The following is an 18,236-nucleotide window of genomic DNA, read 5'->3' as shown; positions in this document are numbered from 1 at the left end:
GGCTGGGGGCCAGTCACTACCAGTTCAGGGCCCTGCCCTTTGGTCTCACTACAGCCCCCCGAGTGTTCACCAAATGCATGGCAGTGGTTACGGCTCACCTGAGACGTCAAGGATTCCAGGTGTTTCCGTATCTAGACGACTAGCTCCTTACTGCCACCACCAGGCATCAGCTTCTTCTTGCCAGAGATTACACCATTCAAACTTGCAAAGGGCTAGGTATCTCCATAAATTTCGAAAAGTCTGCCTTGTCGCCTTGTCAGTCTATTACCTTCATAGGTGCCACCTTGGACACCGTACAACTCTCAGCAAAATTAACCAAGCAAAGAGTTTTAGATATTCAAAATCACGTTCACATCCTCCTTCAGAGCAAAAGAATCCAGGCCAGGTTTGTTCTAAAAGTGTTAGGTCTCATGGTGGCAGCCATCACGCTACTTCCCCTTGCTCGCTTTCACATGCGGCTCCTTCAATGGATGCTCTTCTCCCAGTGGTCCTTCCAACAGCTTCCTTTGACACACAACATCTTAATAACTCTATCTTGCAAGAAACATCTGTCTTGGTGGATGGTCTCCCCTCAAGTCCTTCAGGGCAGACCATTCGTTCCTTCCCCTCCGGTCGCCACGGTCACATCGGATGCCTCCCTGATCGGGTGGGGGGGTATTTTCAGGGCAGGACAGTCCAGGGCACATGGCAACCTTTCAAATGCCACCTGCACATAAATGTCCTGGAGATGAGAGCAGTGCTTTTGGCGTTGCAAGCCCTCCAAGACTCTCTTCCCTTAGGGACTATTGCAATTCAGACGGACAATATGTCCGTAGTGTGGTATATCAACAAGCAGGGCGGAACCAAGTCCTATCCCCTGTGTCGAGAGGCACTCAGACTTTGGCAATGGGTGATCTCTTCTCAGCGGTTTCTGATAGCAACGCATATCCCCGGGAAGTCCAACATCATAGCGGACAGGTTGAGCAGAGCTATTCTCATGCCACATGAGTGGTCTCTCAAGCAATCAGTAATGGAGGAGATTTTTCAGAAGTGGGGTCTTCCTTGCTGCGATCTTTTTGCAACACCTCAGGACAGCAAACTGCCTCGACTTTTTCACTCTCTTTCCCCTTCCAGGCCATCCCCCCAGAGATGCTCTTGTCCACGATTGGCCTCGGGGACTTCTATACGCTTTTCCCCCCTTTCCATTAATCACTCAGTTGATTCAGAAAGCTACCACCTTGAGAGCCAGGATGATCCTCATTGCCCCTTATTGGCCTCGACAGATATGGTTCCCGTTCCTGCATTGTTACCTTTTGGAACAGCCTTGGCATCTGGACCCAGTGCCAGATCTTTTGGCCCACCAGTCAGGGCATCTGCACCAATCCCTCCAATCTCTCAACCTCACAGCTTGGTTGCTCCACTTCCATCCCTAGCCAGGCTTCCCCTGATTTCCAATTCTGTCCGTGATATTATCGTAGCTTCCCTTAAGTCTTCTACCAGAAGGATTTATGCTAGTAAATGGAAGCGTTTTTCCTTCTGGGCAAGGGCTAGGAATATAGATCCCTTCACTCCTCCTATACAATCAGTTCTAGATTTCCTAGCTGAAATTTTTCATTCAGGCTCTTCATCCTCTACAGTAAACATTCAGTTAGCGGCCATTTCAAATTTTCACATAGGCCTATTGGACTCCAGCATCATGTCCCACAAGCTTTGTAAAGCCTTCCTTAAGGGTATCTTTTTACTCAAGCCCCCAATCAAAGACCCCCCACCACAGTGGGATTTAAATTTGATTTTAACATCCTTGATTCTTTTTCCCTTTGAACCTGCGGCTTCCTGTTCTTTAAAGTTGCTCTCTTGAAAAACTCTCTTCCTAGTTGCCATAACTTCTGCTAGGAGAGTATCAGAACTCCATGCCGTTTGCATTCGTCCACCTTATCTAGTTTTCCACAAAGACAGAGTTTCTCTCAGAACTAACCCGTCTTTTTTGCCCAAGGTGGCTTCTCAGACAAATTTAAATCAATCTATCGATCTTCCAGTTTTCTTCCCTAATTATTCTAACAGGGCGGAGCAAAAACTACATTATCTGGACGTTCATCGTCAGCTCCGTTACTATCTGGACAGAACTAAACAAACTAGGAAATCTGATCAGCTTTTTCTGTCCTATGCGGAAGGTAAAAAGGGCCTTCCGGTATCCAAAGTAACCTTGTCTAGATGGCTGTCCTCTGTGATTACCTGTATCTATCAACTCAGAGGTAAAGAATTACCTTCTAAGCCAAGAGCCCATTCAACCAGAGCTTTAGCTACATCAACAGCCTTTCAAGCTAGATTACCAATAGATACTATTTGTGCAGCAGCCACATGGGCCTCTCTTCATACCTTTATTACACACTAGAAATTAGACATGGCCTCCAGAAATAGGGCAAATGTTGGTTCCACCATTCTCAAGAGCCTGTTCCGATGAGCCACCCGGGATGAAGGTGCTAGGGACGCGGTCCCATCCAGCAAGAATGAAGGCGAGTTTGGCAACTTAACATTTAGAAGTTATGTACCTACCATAACGTTCCATGTTAGTTGTCTTCTTCTCGCCTTCTTTCTTGCATCCCACCCGCCATCCCCCTAGCCTGGATAGACCAAAAGGATTCTCCTTTTCTTATCGGGGTCTTCACCTTACACAATTTGAAGCCTAAACTGGTTATCCTTGGGTAGCTATAGCTTCAGGTAGTGGCACATGGGGAATCTTTCCCCTTCTCTCCCTTGGGTTGGGAGGCTAAAATTGCTATGTTCTCGGCTACCAAACGAGATCTGGGTAGATAGTGCCTAGCATCATGGGATATAGGGTTGCCTCAAGCTGGTAAAATTAGCTCTCGAGCTTTAGTATAGGCCGAGTCGGAGCCGAGGATCGGCTCCGAACCCATCCAGCAAGAAAGAAGGAGAGAAGAAGACAACTAACATGGAACGTTATGGTAGGTACAGAACTTCTCATTATGGGTGACATAAATATTAATTGGTCTGCAATACAGTCTCCCACAAATCCACTTAACATTAATCTTTACAACTTTTCTCAATTGATAAACTCCATAACTAGGCCCTCAAAAAACCTCACCAGTGATAGTATCATAGACTGGATATTAGTCTCCCACCCTCATTACTTCTCACATAGTGGCACCCTGCCTGATTCCCTTAGTGACCACTTGCCCACATTCACACACCGACTAACTTCACCCCTACATCTTATTCACAATTTTATTACTGCTCGCTGCCAAAAAAACTTTAACCCCACTACCTTTTCCAACTCTCTAAAAGCAATCAACTGGTACACGATAAAAACTCTACCCATGGAACAGGCTGTCGCCCACTTTAACTCAACTTTTCTAAACCTGTTAGAGCAACAAGCCCCCATAAAAACAAAACTAATAAAAAACAAAACTGCCCCTTGGCTAACAAAAACACACTAGTAACTATGCACCTTAGAGATAAGGCATGGTCATCATATCAGAAACATAGGACTCCCCTAGCCCATAACGAATACAAAACACTCAGAATCAAAGTAAAAAAACTTATCATCTCCGATGGACAAAATTACTTCTCCATAATCCAAAACAAGAACAAAACAAACCCTCAAATATTTTGGAAATGCATGTCTACCCTCCTCAATCCCAACAAACCAGATAACCCGAGCCCAGACCCTAACACTCCTGACATAGACTTGGCCACTCAATTCAACACCTTCTTCATTGATTCTATCTCCAAACTAACCTCATCCTTTTCATCTTCAAACCCCACCATACCCCCCACTACACCCCAATCCTCCCCTACCAACTTTTCACCCCTCACCACTGCTCATCCCCCTATCTCCAGCCCATCATCAACATTCTCAAATTCTCCCCCCTCACCCCACCATTCTCACTAAAACCTATACCCACATCCACCATAAGAAAACTACTGCAGAAACTAAAACCATGCTCCAATGCCCCTGATAACATTCCTTCTTACTTTCTCAGTATAGCTGCTGAAGCCATTGACTACCCCATCAGCATTTTAATCAACCGTTCCATTCAAGAAAGCTTGGTACCCCAAATCTGGAAAAAGGCTTTTGTTGTTCCATTGCAAAAAGGAGGCATCAATAACAATATTACTAATTTCCATCCCATCGCTATTCTATCTCCTGTCTCTAAACTTTTAGAAAAGTGTAATCACCTACAACTCCTACCATACCTCTTAGACAATAATCTACTAACTCCAACACAACATGTTTCAGACCAAGACACAGTACTATGACCACCCTACTCTCCTTCCTGGAAGCTGTGAACAAAGCCCAGGACACAGGACAAATTGTCTCTACCCTCCTACTAGACCTCTCTAAAGCCTTTGATACTATTTCCCACAATTTATTACTAACTAAACTCACCAAGCTTAACTTGTCACCCTCTTCTCTGAACTGGTTCACTAGCTACTTATCCAATAGATATCAGGCAGTGAGATGGAAAAAAGCCACCTCCCCTTTCATCAACACCCCAACCAGTGTTCCCTAAGGATCTATTCTGGGTCCCCTGCTTTTCAATATATTCATAAACGATTTCCATAACTCTATCCCTTCAACTAAAATTATCCAATACGCAGATGATTCAACTATAATCTGCTCTGCTACCTCCATCCCCACACTGCTAAAACTTACTCAAGATGCATTCTCAACCACCGAACAATGGATGAAAACAAATCACCTTGTACTCAATGCCTCCAAAACCAAAGTAATGGTATTCACCCCCTCTAAAGCTACCTTTTTCAATCCAAGTAATTTCACTATTACTAGTCATAACAATACACCCTTAGAACTGGTATCTGAGGTCAAATTACTTGGGGTCCAAATTGATGGTCAGCTTAAATTTCCCATCTTCAACTAAATATAAAAAAACCCACCAAAAACTCAGCATGCTCTACAGCCAGAATCGTTATCTTACACCCTCCACCACACTCACCCTATCTACCACATTTCTCATCCCATCCCTTCTCTATGGAGCCCCACTTCTACTTAACCTACAATCTTCTCTCAAAACACAACTCTCCTCTTGCTATAACAAAATTGTCAAGTTTGCTACCTCCCATAAGTCCTCCTCACACCACTGTTCAGTTCTCCACAAACTAAAATGGTTAGAACTACCCAATCACCTCACCTACGTCCAACTGACTCTTGCACACAAACTCATCTTCAATCCCTCCCTCTACCCATCCCTTTCCTCTACCTTCAAAATGCATCTCCCTGATAGAATTCTAAGATCTAACAACCAAAACTTAATTGAACTGTATAAACCAATTCGTCCCCCTGGAAAAATATCTTATCCTACAGTCTTGCTCGTCTCTGGAACTCCTTACCCCCATCCATTCGTACCATCACAAATCCCTTCTCATTCAAAAAATCCCTTCACTCACACCTAATTTCCCAGTGGGAATGCTCCTGCTCCCACCCAACATAATCTCCTCATACTGAGAATTTCCACTTATCCTCCCCTATTCATAATGAAATTTTCTACTTACTCTCCTAAACTCATAGATCTTGCTCTTGCTTATATTAGCTTTTTCTGAATACTTAAATGTACCTTAGTGTAAATATACACTCTGATGGAAAAGGTTCTCTGTTTCTATATTGAAAGGTTTTGTCAGCTCATATACCTTTCTCTTGATTGTATTAAGCTACTCATCCTGAATGTATGATTGTAGGTTGTAAAAGCCTCTCAGTTTGTATATTGTAAATTGTTTTCAGTGATACAAGATTGTAACATTTGTATATATTTATACACTAGTCTACTGTATTTCCAAGTCCATAGGAATTGTATAATTGAAACTAAATACCTTATTGCAACCTTGCTAATTGTTTTTGGAGCTTTTCTCCCCAGGACTCCATTGAAAACAGGCTCTTTTGGCCCAATGGACTATCCTGGTAAACCAACTGCAAATAAATAAATAAATAAATAATAAATTTTTCTGCTTTACCATTTGAGTTGTCAGCAGCTTCAATAATGTTTACAAAGTACGAGGATCCTGTAATAACCCATTGCAGGCTGCAGGGTATTCACATTTTTTCCATAGTTAGACAATTGCCTTATTTTTGCAGATTCTTTCAGAGTTGTCAAGAATCTTTGAATTGGATATAAAATCTTTTTCCTCAGTCTAGGTCTTTAGGTAAACAAAGAAGTCTTCTCTCATTCCATCTCATGGCATAGTATTTCTGAGATGTCTCTTAGATACATCACTCGTCATGGCCTTCCATCCTCAGGGCAAAGTAGAGTTTTCAAAGGAACAGTTTCTGATATTTTCCAACCAGATTCTGACATATGCCAGGTAATTTTTCCCCATTCTATATTTCATGGCTTCCACAGTTCTCATGATTTCTTTGGCCAGACAGCACATGAGAAAATTCAGTAGTTCATCAAATTAGTTTAGACCCAACACCAGCACCCCTTTCATTTCAGATCTCAGTGCTAAGATTTGTGAAAAGAGATCTACTCTGTTGGGTTGATCAGTTGTCTTTCAACCCAGATCTCCCCCTTACCCTTACAGCCCCTACAGAGTCTATAATCACAGATGCTTCAGACTTTTCTGGGGGAGTGGGGACCTGTATCCAAGGTGGTGAGGTTGTGAACGTTTAAGATCTGTGGAATGAGAAGGACAAATTAAAATGCATAAATGTCAAAAAAATGATGGCACTAATAAATTATTTCATTATCTATAATCAAACTTTGGATTCCAGCCACTCTACAAGTAATCACAGGCAACACCACAGTGATGTGGCACATAAACAAACTGTCCGAGGGGACCAGATCCAACCCCATTTGCAGACTAGCCATAGTAGCCTTGGAAGTATTAACTCAGCACAGTATGACCATTTAGGCTACTTACATTCTATCACAGCAGAATATTTTAGCAGACAAGCGAGCAGGACTAGGAAAGACTCCGAGAAAAGGAAATTGCACCCAGAGGGTCTTCCAGGAATTTATCCAACTGTGAATACCAGAAGTAGATGTGTTTGCCTCCATTCACAACAACCGGTTAAAGAAATTCTGCTCAAGGACTCCTTGACAAAGGCCAGGAAGACAATATTTCTGTACACCTTTTCACACTTTACTATGATAACCAGGTTCTTATAAAGATTCAGAAGGATTCTCCAGAAATTATACTGTTAAACACTCTTTTGGCCCAGGCAGAAGTGGTTCTCTCTTCTTCTGAAAATTGCCAAGAGCAATTGCCACAAGCTTCCTCACATGATGGACATTCTCACACAGGTTAATACACCTCAACCTGCAATTTCTTCAACTCACTGCCTAGATGATAGCATTTTAATACATTTTAGGCACTTGTTTTCTGAAATCATGCAGCAGGTATTAAAGGAGGCTAAGAAACCTGCTACTAGAAAATCATATTTGGCTAGTTAGAAAAGATTGTCTCATTGGTGCCAGACTAAAAAACAGAATCCTTTTAAGACCCAAGCATATCTGGTTCTACAGTATTTGAGTTATTATCCTCTGGCCTTTCTTATTTTTCTGTCAAAATTAATCTCTAGGCCATCTCTACTTATCTACCAATGGGTCCTCCCCACCCCCTTCTGAATCATGTCACTAAATCGACATCTGTTTCCCCAACAGCAAAAACTCTGAAATCGTTTCACTGAAAGCACTTTCAGAGTAATGCAGAAGAAATCTTTTTTTTGGTCCCCTCCCTGCACCCCCGAGGGTACCACCCACATCTCACAAACATATATATATATATATATATATATATATATATATATATATATATCCAAACTCCAAATGAAGTAGTATAAACTTGAGAATCACCACAGGAATGTGAAGCCAGTCCATGTATGACAGACATAACCACTGTAGATACAAAAAGTTTATTCAGCAATAAATATCCACAGTTAAGCGCTTTCTTCCCTTAGCTTAAAAAAGGGACTTCCTCAGAACACTTTATAAAATGGATAAAATGCATAAAAACCCAACTATATATAACCAAAATAATTACGTAATGAGTGTTAATTAATTAATTAATTAAACCTTAAAGTGATATCCACTTTAACGCCTTTAAAAATAATAGACTGCATATGATGACCATCCGATTAATTTAAATATAAAAAATATAAATATATATAATATGCAATATCGGAAACAAAAATAATACAATATGTCTCAAACCATGTAAACATTCCATATATTATAATCCATACATTGATGTTAAAAAATCTATACATGACATACTTGCGTAAAAATCAATTAATTTCCTCATAAATTCATAAGGGGACTAAAAAGACAATTATGCAAAATCAGTTAACCCAAAATGTGCCTTAATTTCAATATACTGGAAATACTAATTGCCTCATTTAACCCTGGAAAGTTAGCTGCATCCAATCTAAGCTGCCATCTTAATTCACAGATGTCTAAGTGAATGTCCAAAACTCTCCCCTGTGGGTCCTTTGGCATATATTGGATCACCAAAAATTTAAATACATGGTTGCTGTACTGATGTATATGTCTAGCAAGTGCATTTGTTTGTCTCTTATGTTTTATATCTAATAAATGCTCTGCTATTCTATTTTTAAAAAAACTAGCTGTCTTCCCCACATAAAAAGTTGGGCACATAAGACACTTAGCTAAATAGACATCACCAGCTGTGTTACAATTAGTGTCCATTTAGTCTCAAAATTTTCCCATTCAATTCAAACTTTTCCCCTGTCTCCAAAATGTGGGGGCAATAATTACAATGTTGACACTTAAAATTACCTTTTTGTCTAACCGTGCCCTTTCCATAGTGAGGATTGACTCTCTCAAAAATATCTTTGAAAGATATATTCCCTTTTGTAAATAATTTTTGATCCTCCCCCCACTTTATGGGCTATATTCACATCAAATTGTAGTATGTCCCAGTTATTATATATAATGTCTACTATCTTCAACACATCCTGATTGAAACAAACAATGAATCCCATACCAAAATTAGGATCCAAAAGTTTGTTTGAAACACCTAAAGTGTCTTTACTAAAAAACAGAATTGGTCTATAGAAACCAGTATTCCTTTTATCAATCACTTCTTGACTTACTCCCTCTAAAACAGCCTCTGGATACTCTTGCTGTAAACATGTTCATAATAAATCTGACTTCGTCCAAAAAAGTTGTATTCGAGCTAAAAATCCTGGCTGCTCTGACCAGCTGTCCTTTCACTATAGACTTTTTCTGAAAGTGTGGATGTGCACTGGTATATTCCAAATAGGAATTAGAAAATGTCTGTTTTCTATGAATTTTGGACCCTAAGCTATTAGACCCAGTGATGAATAATTCTACATCCAGGTAATTTATACTTTTCTTACTGTGTTGGTATGTGAATTTCAAAAAATCAACTGTATGGTTAATGTATGTATAGAATTGCTGCAATTCAGTTTCGGTGCCCGTCCATAAAAAATGAACAAGTCATCCAAAAATCTTGTCTAAAACAAAATATTGGACATATATTCATTTTTGAAAACAAATTGTCGTTCCCAATAGACCATAATCTAATTAGCAAAAACGGGGGTGCATGCAGCCCCCATTGCTACCCCCGTCCTCTACGTATAATATTGGCCTTTAAAATACAAATAATTGTTCTTGAGCACCACCTCCATGAGAGTAACGTACATGTTAATATCATCCTGATCAAATAGCTGGGTTTCCAAAAGTTGGGCCTCTAACCACTCTAATCCTTCATTATGTGGTATAACTGTAAAGAGATTAACTACGTCTGTTGTTACCAAAATATATATATTACTCTGCTCCAACTTGATTATACTCACTTTATCCAGGAATTCCCACGGATCCTTACAAATATGTGGAAAGCTTTTCAGACCCATCTGCAATTTCTGATCCAAGAATTGCCCTATAAAACATGTCTTGGAACGGTTTCTGTCGACAATAAGTCTAAATTGTGGATTCATCAACCCTTGATGAATCTTGGGAATTCAAACAATATTGGGAATCATTGGGTACTTATTAGTCATGAAGGTGTGTTCATCCTCACTAATTTGACCTTGAAACAACATGTCATCAATAAGCAAATCAATTTTCTATACATGACGTGTATCTCATTAATGGACCTCTCAACGTATGATTCATCCAGTAACATAGTGTTAATAGCATTTAAATAATCCGATTTGTTCATAACAACAATTCCATTGCCCTTATCTGGCTTTATCAACCGAATACTCGTATCATGCACCAAATCTAAAAGCAAACATTCCTCTCCTAATGTAAGATTAGATAGATTATCATCTGTTTTTTGTTTCAACACTTTACATATGTCCTTTTCACATTTATTTTCAAAAAGTCTAATAACATTGTTCAAAGGCGGATTAAAAGTGCTGGGTCTCCTTAAGCTACCGTTTATATTTTCCTTACCATCCTGTGAATTAAACCAAACTTTAAGGTTGCGTTCCCTTGTGTAACATTTTAAGTCAATCAATGTACTGTCAATTCTAGCCCTCCTATATGGCACAAATGTAAAACCCTTTGAAATGACATTCACGTGCTCTGTTTTGATTTCTTTCATGGAATAATCATACACCTTAAAATCTTTAAACTCATTAAATATAAGACAATGTTCTAAAACATTAACAGCATCATTAAAAATAGAATAGCAGAGCATTTATTAGATATAAAACACAAGCTACAAAACGAATGCACTTGCTAGACATATACATCAGTATAGCAACCATGTATGTAAATTTTTGGTGATCCAACATATGCCACAGGGGAGAGTTTTGGACATTCACTTAGACATCTGTGAATTGAGATGGTAGCTTAAATTGGATGCAGCTAACTTTCTAGGGTTAAATGAGGCAATTAGTATTTCCAGTGTATTGAAATTAAGGCACATTTTGAGTTAATTGATTTTGCATAATTGTTTTTTAGTCCCCTTATGAATTTATGAGGAAATTAATTGATTTTTACACAAGTATGTCATGTATAGATTTTTTAACATCAGTGTATGGATTATAATATATGGAATGTTTACATGGTTTGAGACATATCGTATTGTGCATTGTATTTAACAGCATATATTATTATATTATTTTTGTTTCCGATATGGAATATTATATATAGTTATATTTTTTATATGTAAATTAATTGGATGGTCATCATATGCAGTCTATTATTTTTAAAGGCGTCAAAGTGGATATCACTTTAAGGTTTAATTAATTAATTAATTAACACTCATTACATAATTATTTTGGGCATATATGGTTGGGTTTTTATGCATTTTATCCATTTTATAAAGTGTTCTGAGGAAGTCCCTTTTTTAAGCTAAGGGAAGAAAGTGCTTAATAGTGGATTTTTATTGCTGAATAAACTTTTTGTATCTACAGAGGTTGTGTCTGTCGTACGTGGACTGGTTTTGCATTCCTGTGGTGGTTCTCATACATATATATATATATATATATATATATATATATATATATATATATATATATATATAGACACACACACACACACACACACACACACACACACACACACACACACACACACACACACACACACACACACACACACACTCCAATGTCACATAGTGGAGAAAAAAGAATTCTCCATATCGCCAAAAGTACTTTTGGAGAAACATTTTCACAGAAACAGCAGTCACCATAACTGCCATCAAGTTAGTGACAGGCCTCCCACTTTGTACTCTGCCTCAAGTGAAACCATTTTTGAAAGGAGTTTTACATACCCATACTCCTAGTAGACAGGTGGCTCTTTCTTGGGATCTTAATTTTTATTTTGGAGAAACCTCCACTTTTTTCATTTTGAACGTGGTCATCAAGTTGATTTGAAGTTATCTTATTAAAAAGTATTACAAATTGCTCTGACTTCTGCAAGAAGAGTAGCTGAGTTACAAGTTCTTATAGTGAATCAGTTGTATCTCATAGGTTCATAGGTGTGTACTAGGCTAATGGCCCTGGAGCCTTTACAAGCCTAGCCCATAGAAGTGGCCTGGCATTGTGCCGCCCGACCTTCACAAAGATATGTAACTTTGAAAATAAATCTTTCCTTCATGCCTAAAGTAGTTTCAGAATTTACTTTGAGCCAGGCAATTCATTTCCATTTTCTGTCCAGAACCAAAAGTAGGGGGTGGGCGAAAGAATTCAACACTCTCTGGATGACCAAGAGCAACTGTGATACTCTATTGGCAAAATAAAAACCTTGAAGAAGTCTAATTAAATGTTTATTCATTTAAAGGTAAGAAAAAGAGATCATCAGTGTCAAATCAGAGAATTGTTAAATGGCTGTCTTGTGCTATTGCTTTTTGCAATTCTCACCATAATAAGGTAATTCCGGTGAAGGTCAGGGACCACCCTACCAGGGCTTTGGCTATTTTTTTGGAAAGGAGTATACTCTACAAATGTTCTTGCGGCAGCAACGTGATCATCGTTGTACACTGTTGCCAAGCACTACAAAATACTTACTTTTTCTAGAGCTACAGCAGGCCTTGTAAGAGCTATTCTCTGGCTCTGCTGGACTCTAATCCTTCTTACTCCTCCTCCCTTTCAGGTATTTGTGCCATACAGCTTAGGCTACTGCAGTAGTGATCTAATGATGAACACGATAGAGTTGTGTAAGGAAACGTACACAGCAGTGCATGTTTGAATAGATCACTGTTGTGGTAGAAGCAATCTCCATCCGCCCCCCTACCTTTTTGTTTGTTTTAATGCTAGGGTGTGGATTTTTCTCATTATTTTCTTCTCCTGACACATACTTATCTGGTAGGGCTCCACTCTCCCTTGTTCTGAAGCAAGAAAACTCTGTTTGGCACCCTATCCATTGAATTTATACTGCTCAGCTCAAGCTGGACATCGTTAGAAGGTGTCTCAAGCTTTGGCAGCTACCCGGTTTTCTATTCCTTGGTAGGATTTGTCCTATATAGCTTAGAGTATTACAACAATGATCTATTTTAACATCACTGATATGGTGAATTTACTTACACAGTTGTACTTTATGATTAGTACTGGACCAACTGTGCTTTAGTATGAGCATATTCCTATGTAAGCATTTAACTGTGACTGCAATTTTGCATGCTCCATCCTGAAAACTGTAACTCTCAAAACTACTCTGTTTACTTACCAGTGTATTAACTGTTAACCATTACAGCTACTGTGGAGATTGTTGAACAGCCATCTGACTTTCCTACCACTTCAGCTCAGTCAGCAGAATATCAGTCAAAACCACAGGTAAGTAAGAGTTATGAATAATCATTTCATTAAAACACTTAGTGAATGGTTTACCAAATTCTGTTCTCTTCAGTTAACAAAGTTTATGTTTTTTTTTCCTACTGAGCATTTGTTTAAAATGTCTAGATCTGATGTTGTCAATGTTCATTCATTCATCAACGAATGAGATTGGATCCAATCCTGGGATCCAGCTTGGCTGTTATACCACCTCTTGGCCTCCAACAAACTCTTCAGCTCCTTCCCTACCCATAATGCACCAACCCCTAACATCTCTCATATCTCGTTTGCCACTTTTGCTTCCTGATATGGTCGCCTTCAGCTCTTGAGTGTTCAGTGGGAGATAAGTCCTTTCTGATATTTCTTATCTAAAAAAATCCTCGTATACAACTATTTCTTTATTCTTTAATCTTTAATTTTATTTTTAAGTCATTATTACTGTCCTTTTTCATACACGTTTGAGTGTAAGCTTTTCTACCATCGTTAGTAAGTCTAACCTTCCTTCCCTACTCATAGGTTCATACTCCCTTTACACTTAGTGTATACCTTTTTCCTTACCATAATTGCTATTTTTTCTTATCTGCAAGATTATTGTTGTTGTTGTTGTGTCTTTCAGCTTTTCCCGGTTAGGGGTCGCCACAGTGGAAACTCCGGTCCGCTAATGATTGGCAGTAGATTTTTACGTGCTGAGTTGCCGGCCCTGACACACAACCTTCAACGAAGGTACGCCCATTCACGCATATCTCCACACAGAAGATGCTCTAGCTAAGAATCGAACAGTACAACGTATTACTGTGAGGTGACAACGCTACCGCAGCACCACCACCGCAGTATTTGTAGTTCTTCAATATCATTGTTGGTATTTATCTTTTCCTCCTCTTTCTAGTTAAAAAAAAAGTTGAGTTTAGTTTAGTACTTCTGTTATTACAATATTTTTTTCTTTCAAAATGTCTGAAAATAGTCCTACAGGATTTAAAAAAGTGTGATAAGTGTTCACAGTCTTTGTGTATATTGCTTGGGCCTGGATCATTTACAACAGGATGGTAGTATCTGTCATGGGTTCAACCCCCGAGCACTAACTGACAGGAAGAATAAATTGATTTTAAAGGCTTACTAACAACTTCCTTCTCTGAAGCCATTACTGGGGTTTAATCCCACAAACACAAATCTGGAGACCCTACAAAACAGTCTAAACCTTACAACTCTCCATCCTCTTCTTCCTCAGAACCTAAGAAGAAGAAAGAGAAATTGGATTTGAAATTGCTTACGGTCACACCCTCATCGGATCCGATCAAGCCTGTTCTGGATCCTAACCATCTAATCCGAAACCTTTACCAAGGACAACTTATTCTCCTAGTCTGGATCCATTCCCATCTAGAATGCCCTCTCCCTTTTTACAGAGGTGCTTCAAATAGCCGTCCCTAACATCATCTCATTTCTCCAGGAGTCTCATGGAAGCAGATGTGGAAAAGATGATGAGGAAATTTTGCACAGTGCAAATTCATATAGGAGTTCTCATGGTTCTTACCCCTTCAGGTCAGGAAGTCCAATCATCTTCTGCTCCACCCATTACAGCTCCTTCTCTAATACAAGCTGTTGTTTTAGAGTCCTTGGATCTGAGTGTTCCGGGTCCATCTGGTTTGGATCTGAAGAAAACACCTTCTTTGGAATCCGAATACTGCTCTGAGTGCACTGGTTCCAACATCCTCGGAGCCGAAGTATCCCAGTCAGATCTGGGAGGTTGAAGTAGTCTATGAGGTTTTAGAGTCATCTCTTCCTTTTGGAGCCTCAGCACCAGATAGGTTGGCTCTGACTTCCGCTCAGGTGGATTGTTCTTGGGGCAGAGGGAGGTGATGAGCCAGAAACTCGATTTCTTGGTTCCGTTGTCTTCCTTCTCCCTGGAGCAATCTGATTTTGAGGTTGTGAAGAGAGTGTTCTCTGCTCCGGCAAGTCAGATGGGTCCTACCTTCTCAGATCCACCCTCTACTTCTCAGATGACTTTGCACCATGATCCTCAACATTTAACCCTACAGGGACAGCCAACTCAAAGCTTTCAGACTACCCAGCTGCGTATCCTAATCTCTTCTGATACTTCATTGGGCCACCCCACTGACGGAGTCCCTAGGAAGAGAAAGTACAAAAGGAGGCACTTGGACTCTCCTCAGGAGTAAGTCACTGGGGATTCTGATTTCGATGAAGGTAGGGGTCACTAAAATCACCATCCAATGACTTCTCATTTGGAGACATTCTTGAGATCCTTAAGCAGAAGGGTGGCTGGTCTTCTCAAGACCCTTCTCTGGAAAAATCATTGTTTCTGGAAGCCATTGGAACTGGTCTGTCTACCTCCTGGTTTACTCCGCCTGCAGATGAGCTCATTGATTTGATCTCTAGGCAGGCGTGGAAGGAACCTGATATGGTTGCGCCAATCCAAAGAGACCAGACCAGATTCTGGCTCCACCAGTATGCAGGGAATTTTGGGTAAAGGGGTGCCAGTAGATGCCATGATCGTGGCGGCAGGTATAAAAAAAGGAACTCATGGAACAGAGTTCCACTGTCCATCTTCCTAATACAGAGTCTACTGTGATAGACAGATTTGGGAAGCATGTTTAGGCTTCAGTGACTGAACTGTTTGGCACATTAAATGATTCTTCAAAGAGATTTGATTAAAGAGTTATTGAACTCTTTTTCTGGAAATGAAACTGCTGAGGCTCAATCTTCAGTCATATCTCAGTTGGCTACCCTGTAGCCTGTATCTAATTCTTTTATGAGACTTATCTCACACTCTGCAGAAGGTGCCTCAAGGGCCATGGGTTTAGATATTTCCATCAGGGGGCATGCCTGGATGAGCTTGTGTGATTTTCTGGCGTTCTTTAAGTCCTTGTTCGTCAGTGCTCCCTTTGATGGCACTTCTTTCACCAAACAGTGAAGGACACAATCACCAGGTGTGAGAAAGATGGAAAGACCCTTTCTGCAGTGGACATGTGTTCTTCAACCCTTCAAAGGACCTTTTCAAGGGATCAAAAGGGAGGTCAAAAAATGTGGTTCAGAAAGTCCCAGGGTCATTTTTAGGACAAATATGGAGATAGCTCTCCAAGAGGTGGGGGGAGCTATAATGGAAGGCAATGCCCCTGTGGCAGAGAAGGCCTGCAAAACTGTGGGGGGGGTCTAGAGATTTTTTTTCTGACGGACCGTTTCAGTGCTTCTGAATGGAGGCCCAATTGCCTACCTCTGGAAGCAGTCAAGGGTTGCTTACCTCTGTACCAGAGAGCCTGGCTAGATATAACAAAAGACAGTTGGGTGCAGAGAATTATTTCCAGAAGTTATATAATTCTATTTTCCCTACCAGCTCCATTGTCAAGAAAATTTCCAGATGTTCCACCCAACCAGAGGAAAGCAGCAGCACTAGAAATATAAAAGCTGCTAGATAAAGAGTCATCTAAGAGGTCCCATCAGAACAAATAAACTCCAGAACTTACTCAAGATTCTTTGTAGTGCCAAAGAAAACATGGGGCTGGAGACCAATTTTGGATCTCAGTGTATTGAGCAAGTCAGTTCAATACACAAAGTGCTGAATGGTCATGGTTCAGTCCATTCTGCCCTTTCTGGGCAAGGATGACTGGATGTGCTGGATAGATCTTCGGGATATGTACTGTCACATAAAGATGAACAGACAATCCAGATGGCACTTGAGCTTCTGTCTGGAAGCCAGTCACTATCAGTTCAGAGCACTGCGCTTTGGCCTCACCACAGCCCCCAGGGTGTTTACCAAGTGCATGGCAATGATGGTAGCAGCTCACTTGAGACTGCAAGGATTCCAGGTGTTTGTTTATTTAGATGACTGGCTCATTACAACCCTGACCAGGCATCAACTGATAGAAGCATGATATCAGGTGCTACAGACCTGTTCACATCTCATAATAAACAAAATAAAGGGCCAGCATCAGTGGAGGTTGCCCAAAATTAATTTAAGGCTTATTTATGGCACTTTTGTGCTGACTTCGCTTATTTATGGCACTTAGGTGCTGATTTGGGGGTAGTTTATATCCTTCATTTTGTATTTAGTTTTCCAATTTATATTAAATTAATTTTGGGCAACCTCCACTTGTGCTGGCCCTTTATTTTGTTTCCTTGGTGTGTTTTGGGCCTTAGCACCTGCCTTACTTGCGAGGGGTTTTGTCTGAGTTCACATCTCAGAATAACCATAAATTACAAGAAGTCACATTTACAACCAACCCAGACATTAGAATTCATAGAAGCAGTGTTCAACACAGTATCTATGGTAGCCTCTCTCCCACTATCAAGAGTGCAAATGATAAGGATGCAGGTCAGGAAAATAATTTGCAGTACCAGAATTTCAGCCCAGTTGATTTTACAAGCCCTGGGATCCATGTCACTGGCAAAAATTGTACTGCCTTTTAGCAAGATCTCACATGAGAATTCTACAACAGATGCTATCAACACAATGGTCAATACTTTCTCAATCCACGTCAGCGAAGACAGGAATAGCTTGGATATGGAAATGATACCTTTGCTTATGGATGCAGTCACAGCAGGTGTTACAAGGTAGTCCTTTCATCCTCCCTCAGCCCAAGTCCATAGTCACCATGGACACTTCCCATATTGGGGACGGCATTTCCTGGGAAAAACAATCCAAGGTACTTGGTCCCCCAAAGAGGCCAACTTGCATATCAATGTTCTGGAGATGAGAGAGGTGCTTTTGGCATTGCAGACATTCCAAGATTCTCTCCCTGTTGGGACAGCTGCAATCCAAACAGACAACATGTCAGTAGTTTGGTACATCAACAAAGGGAAACCAGATCTTATCTCCTGTGTGAAAAAGCTCTCACAATGTGGCAATGGGCAATATCTTCCAACCACTTTCTAATAGCAATGCGTATTCCAGGGAAGTCCAGTGTGATAGCAGACAAATTGAGCAGGTCCATTTTAACACCTCACAGATGGTCTGTCAACAACAAAATGACAGAAATGGTTTTCAGTCAGTGAGTCAGCCATGATGCTA

The 18,236-nt window shown here is 40.2% G+C and overlaps 1 protein-coding gene across 1 annotated transcript in view; it reads left to right on the top strand.

Moving 5' to 3' along the window:
- The window catches only part of LOC122811050, a 746,005-nt gene that overhangs the window by 448,226 nt on the left and 279,543 nt on the right, over positions 1 to 18,236 (top strand). Inside the window, exon 6 of the mRNA XM_044082592.1 lies at positions 13,140 to 13,219. Coding sequence (XP_043938527.1) covers positions 13,140 to 13,219 — 80 coding nt within the window. The remainder of the gene's footprint in view (positions 1 to 13,139; positions 13,220 to 18,236) is intronic.

Source organism: Protopterus annectens, chromosome 9.part0 (genome assembly GCF_019279795.1).
Source record: "Protopterus annectens isolate FY-2018-M chromosome 9.part0, PAN1.0, whole genome shotgun sequence".
Lineage (NCBI taxonomy): Eukaryota > Metazoa > Chordata > Ceratodontiformes > Protopteridae > Protopterus > Protopterus annectens.
The sequence above is the reverse complement of the archived record's forward strand: the minus strand, read 5'-3'. Positions and strand labels throughout refer to the sequence as shown.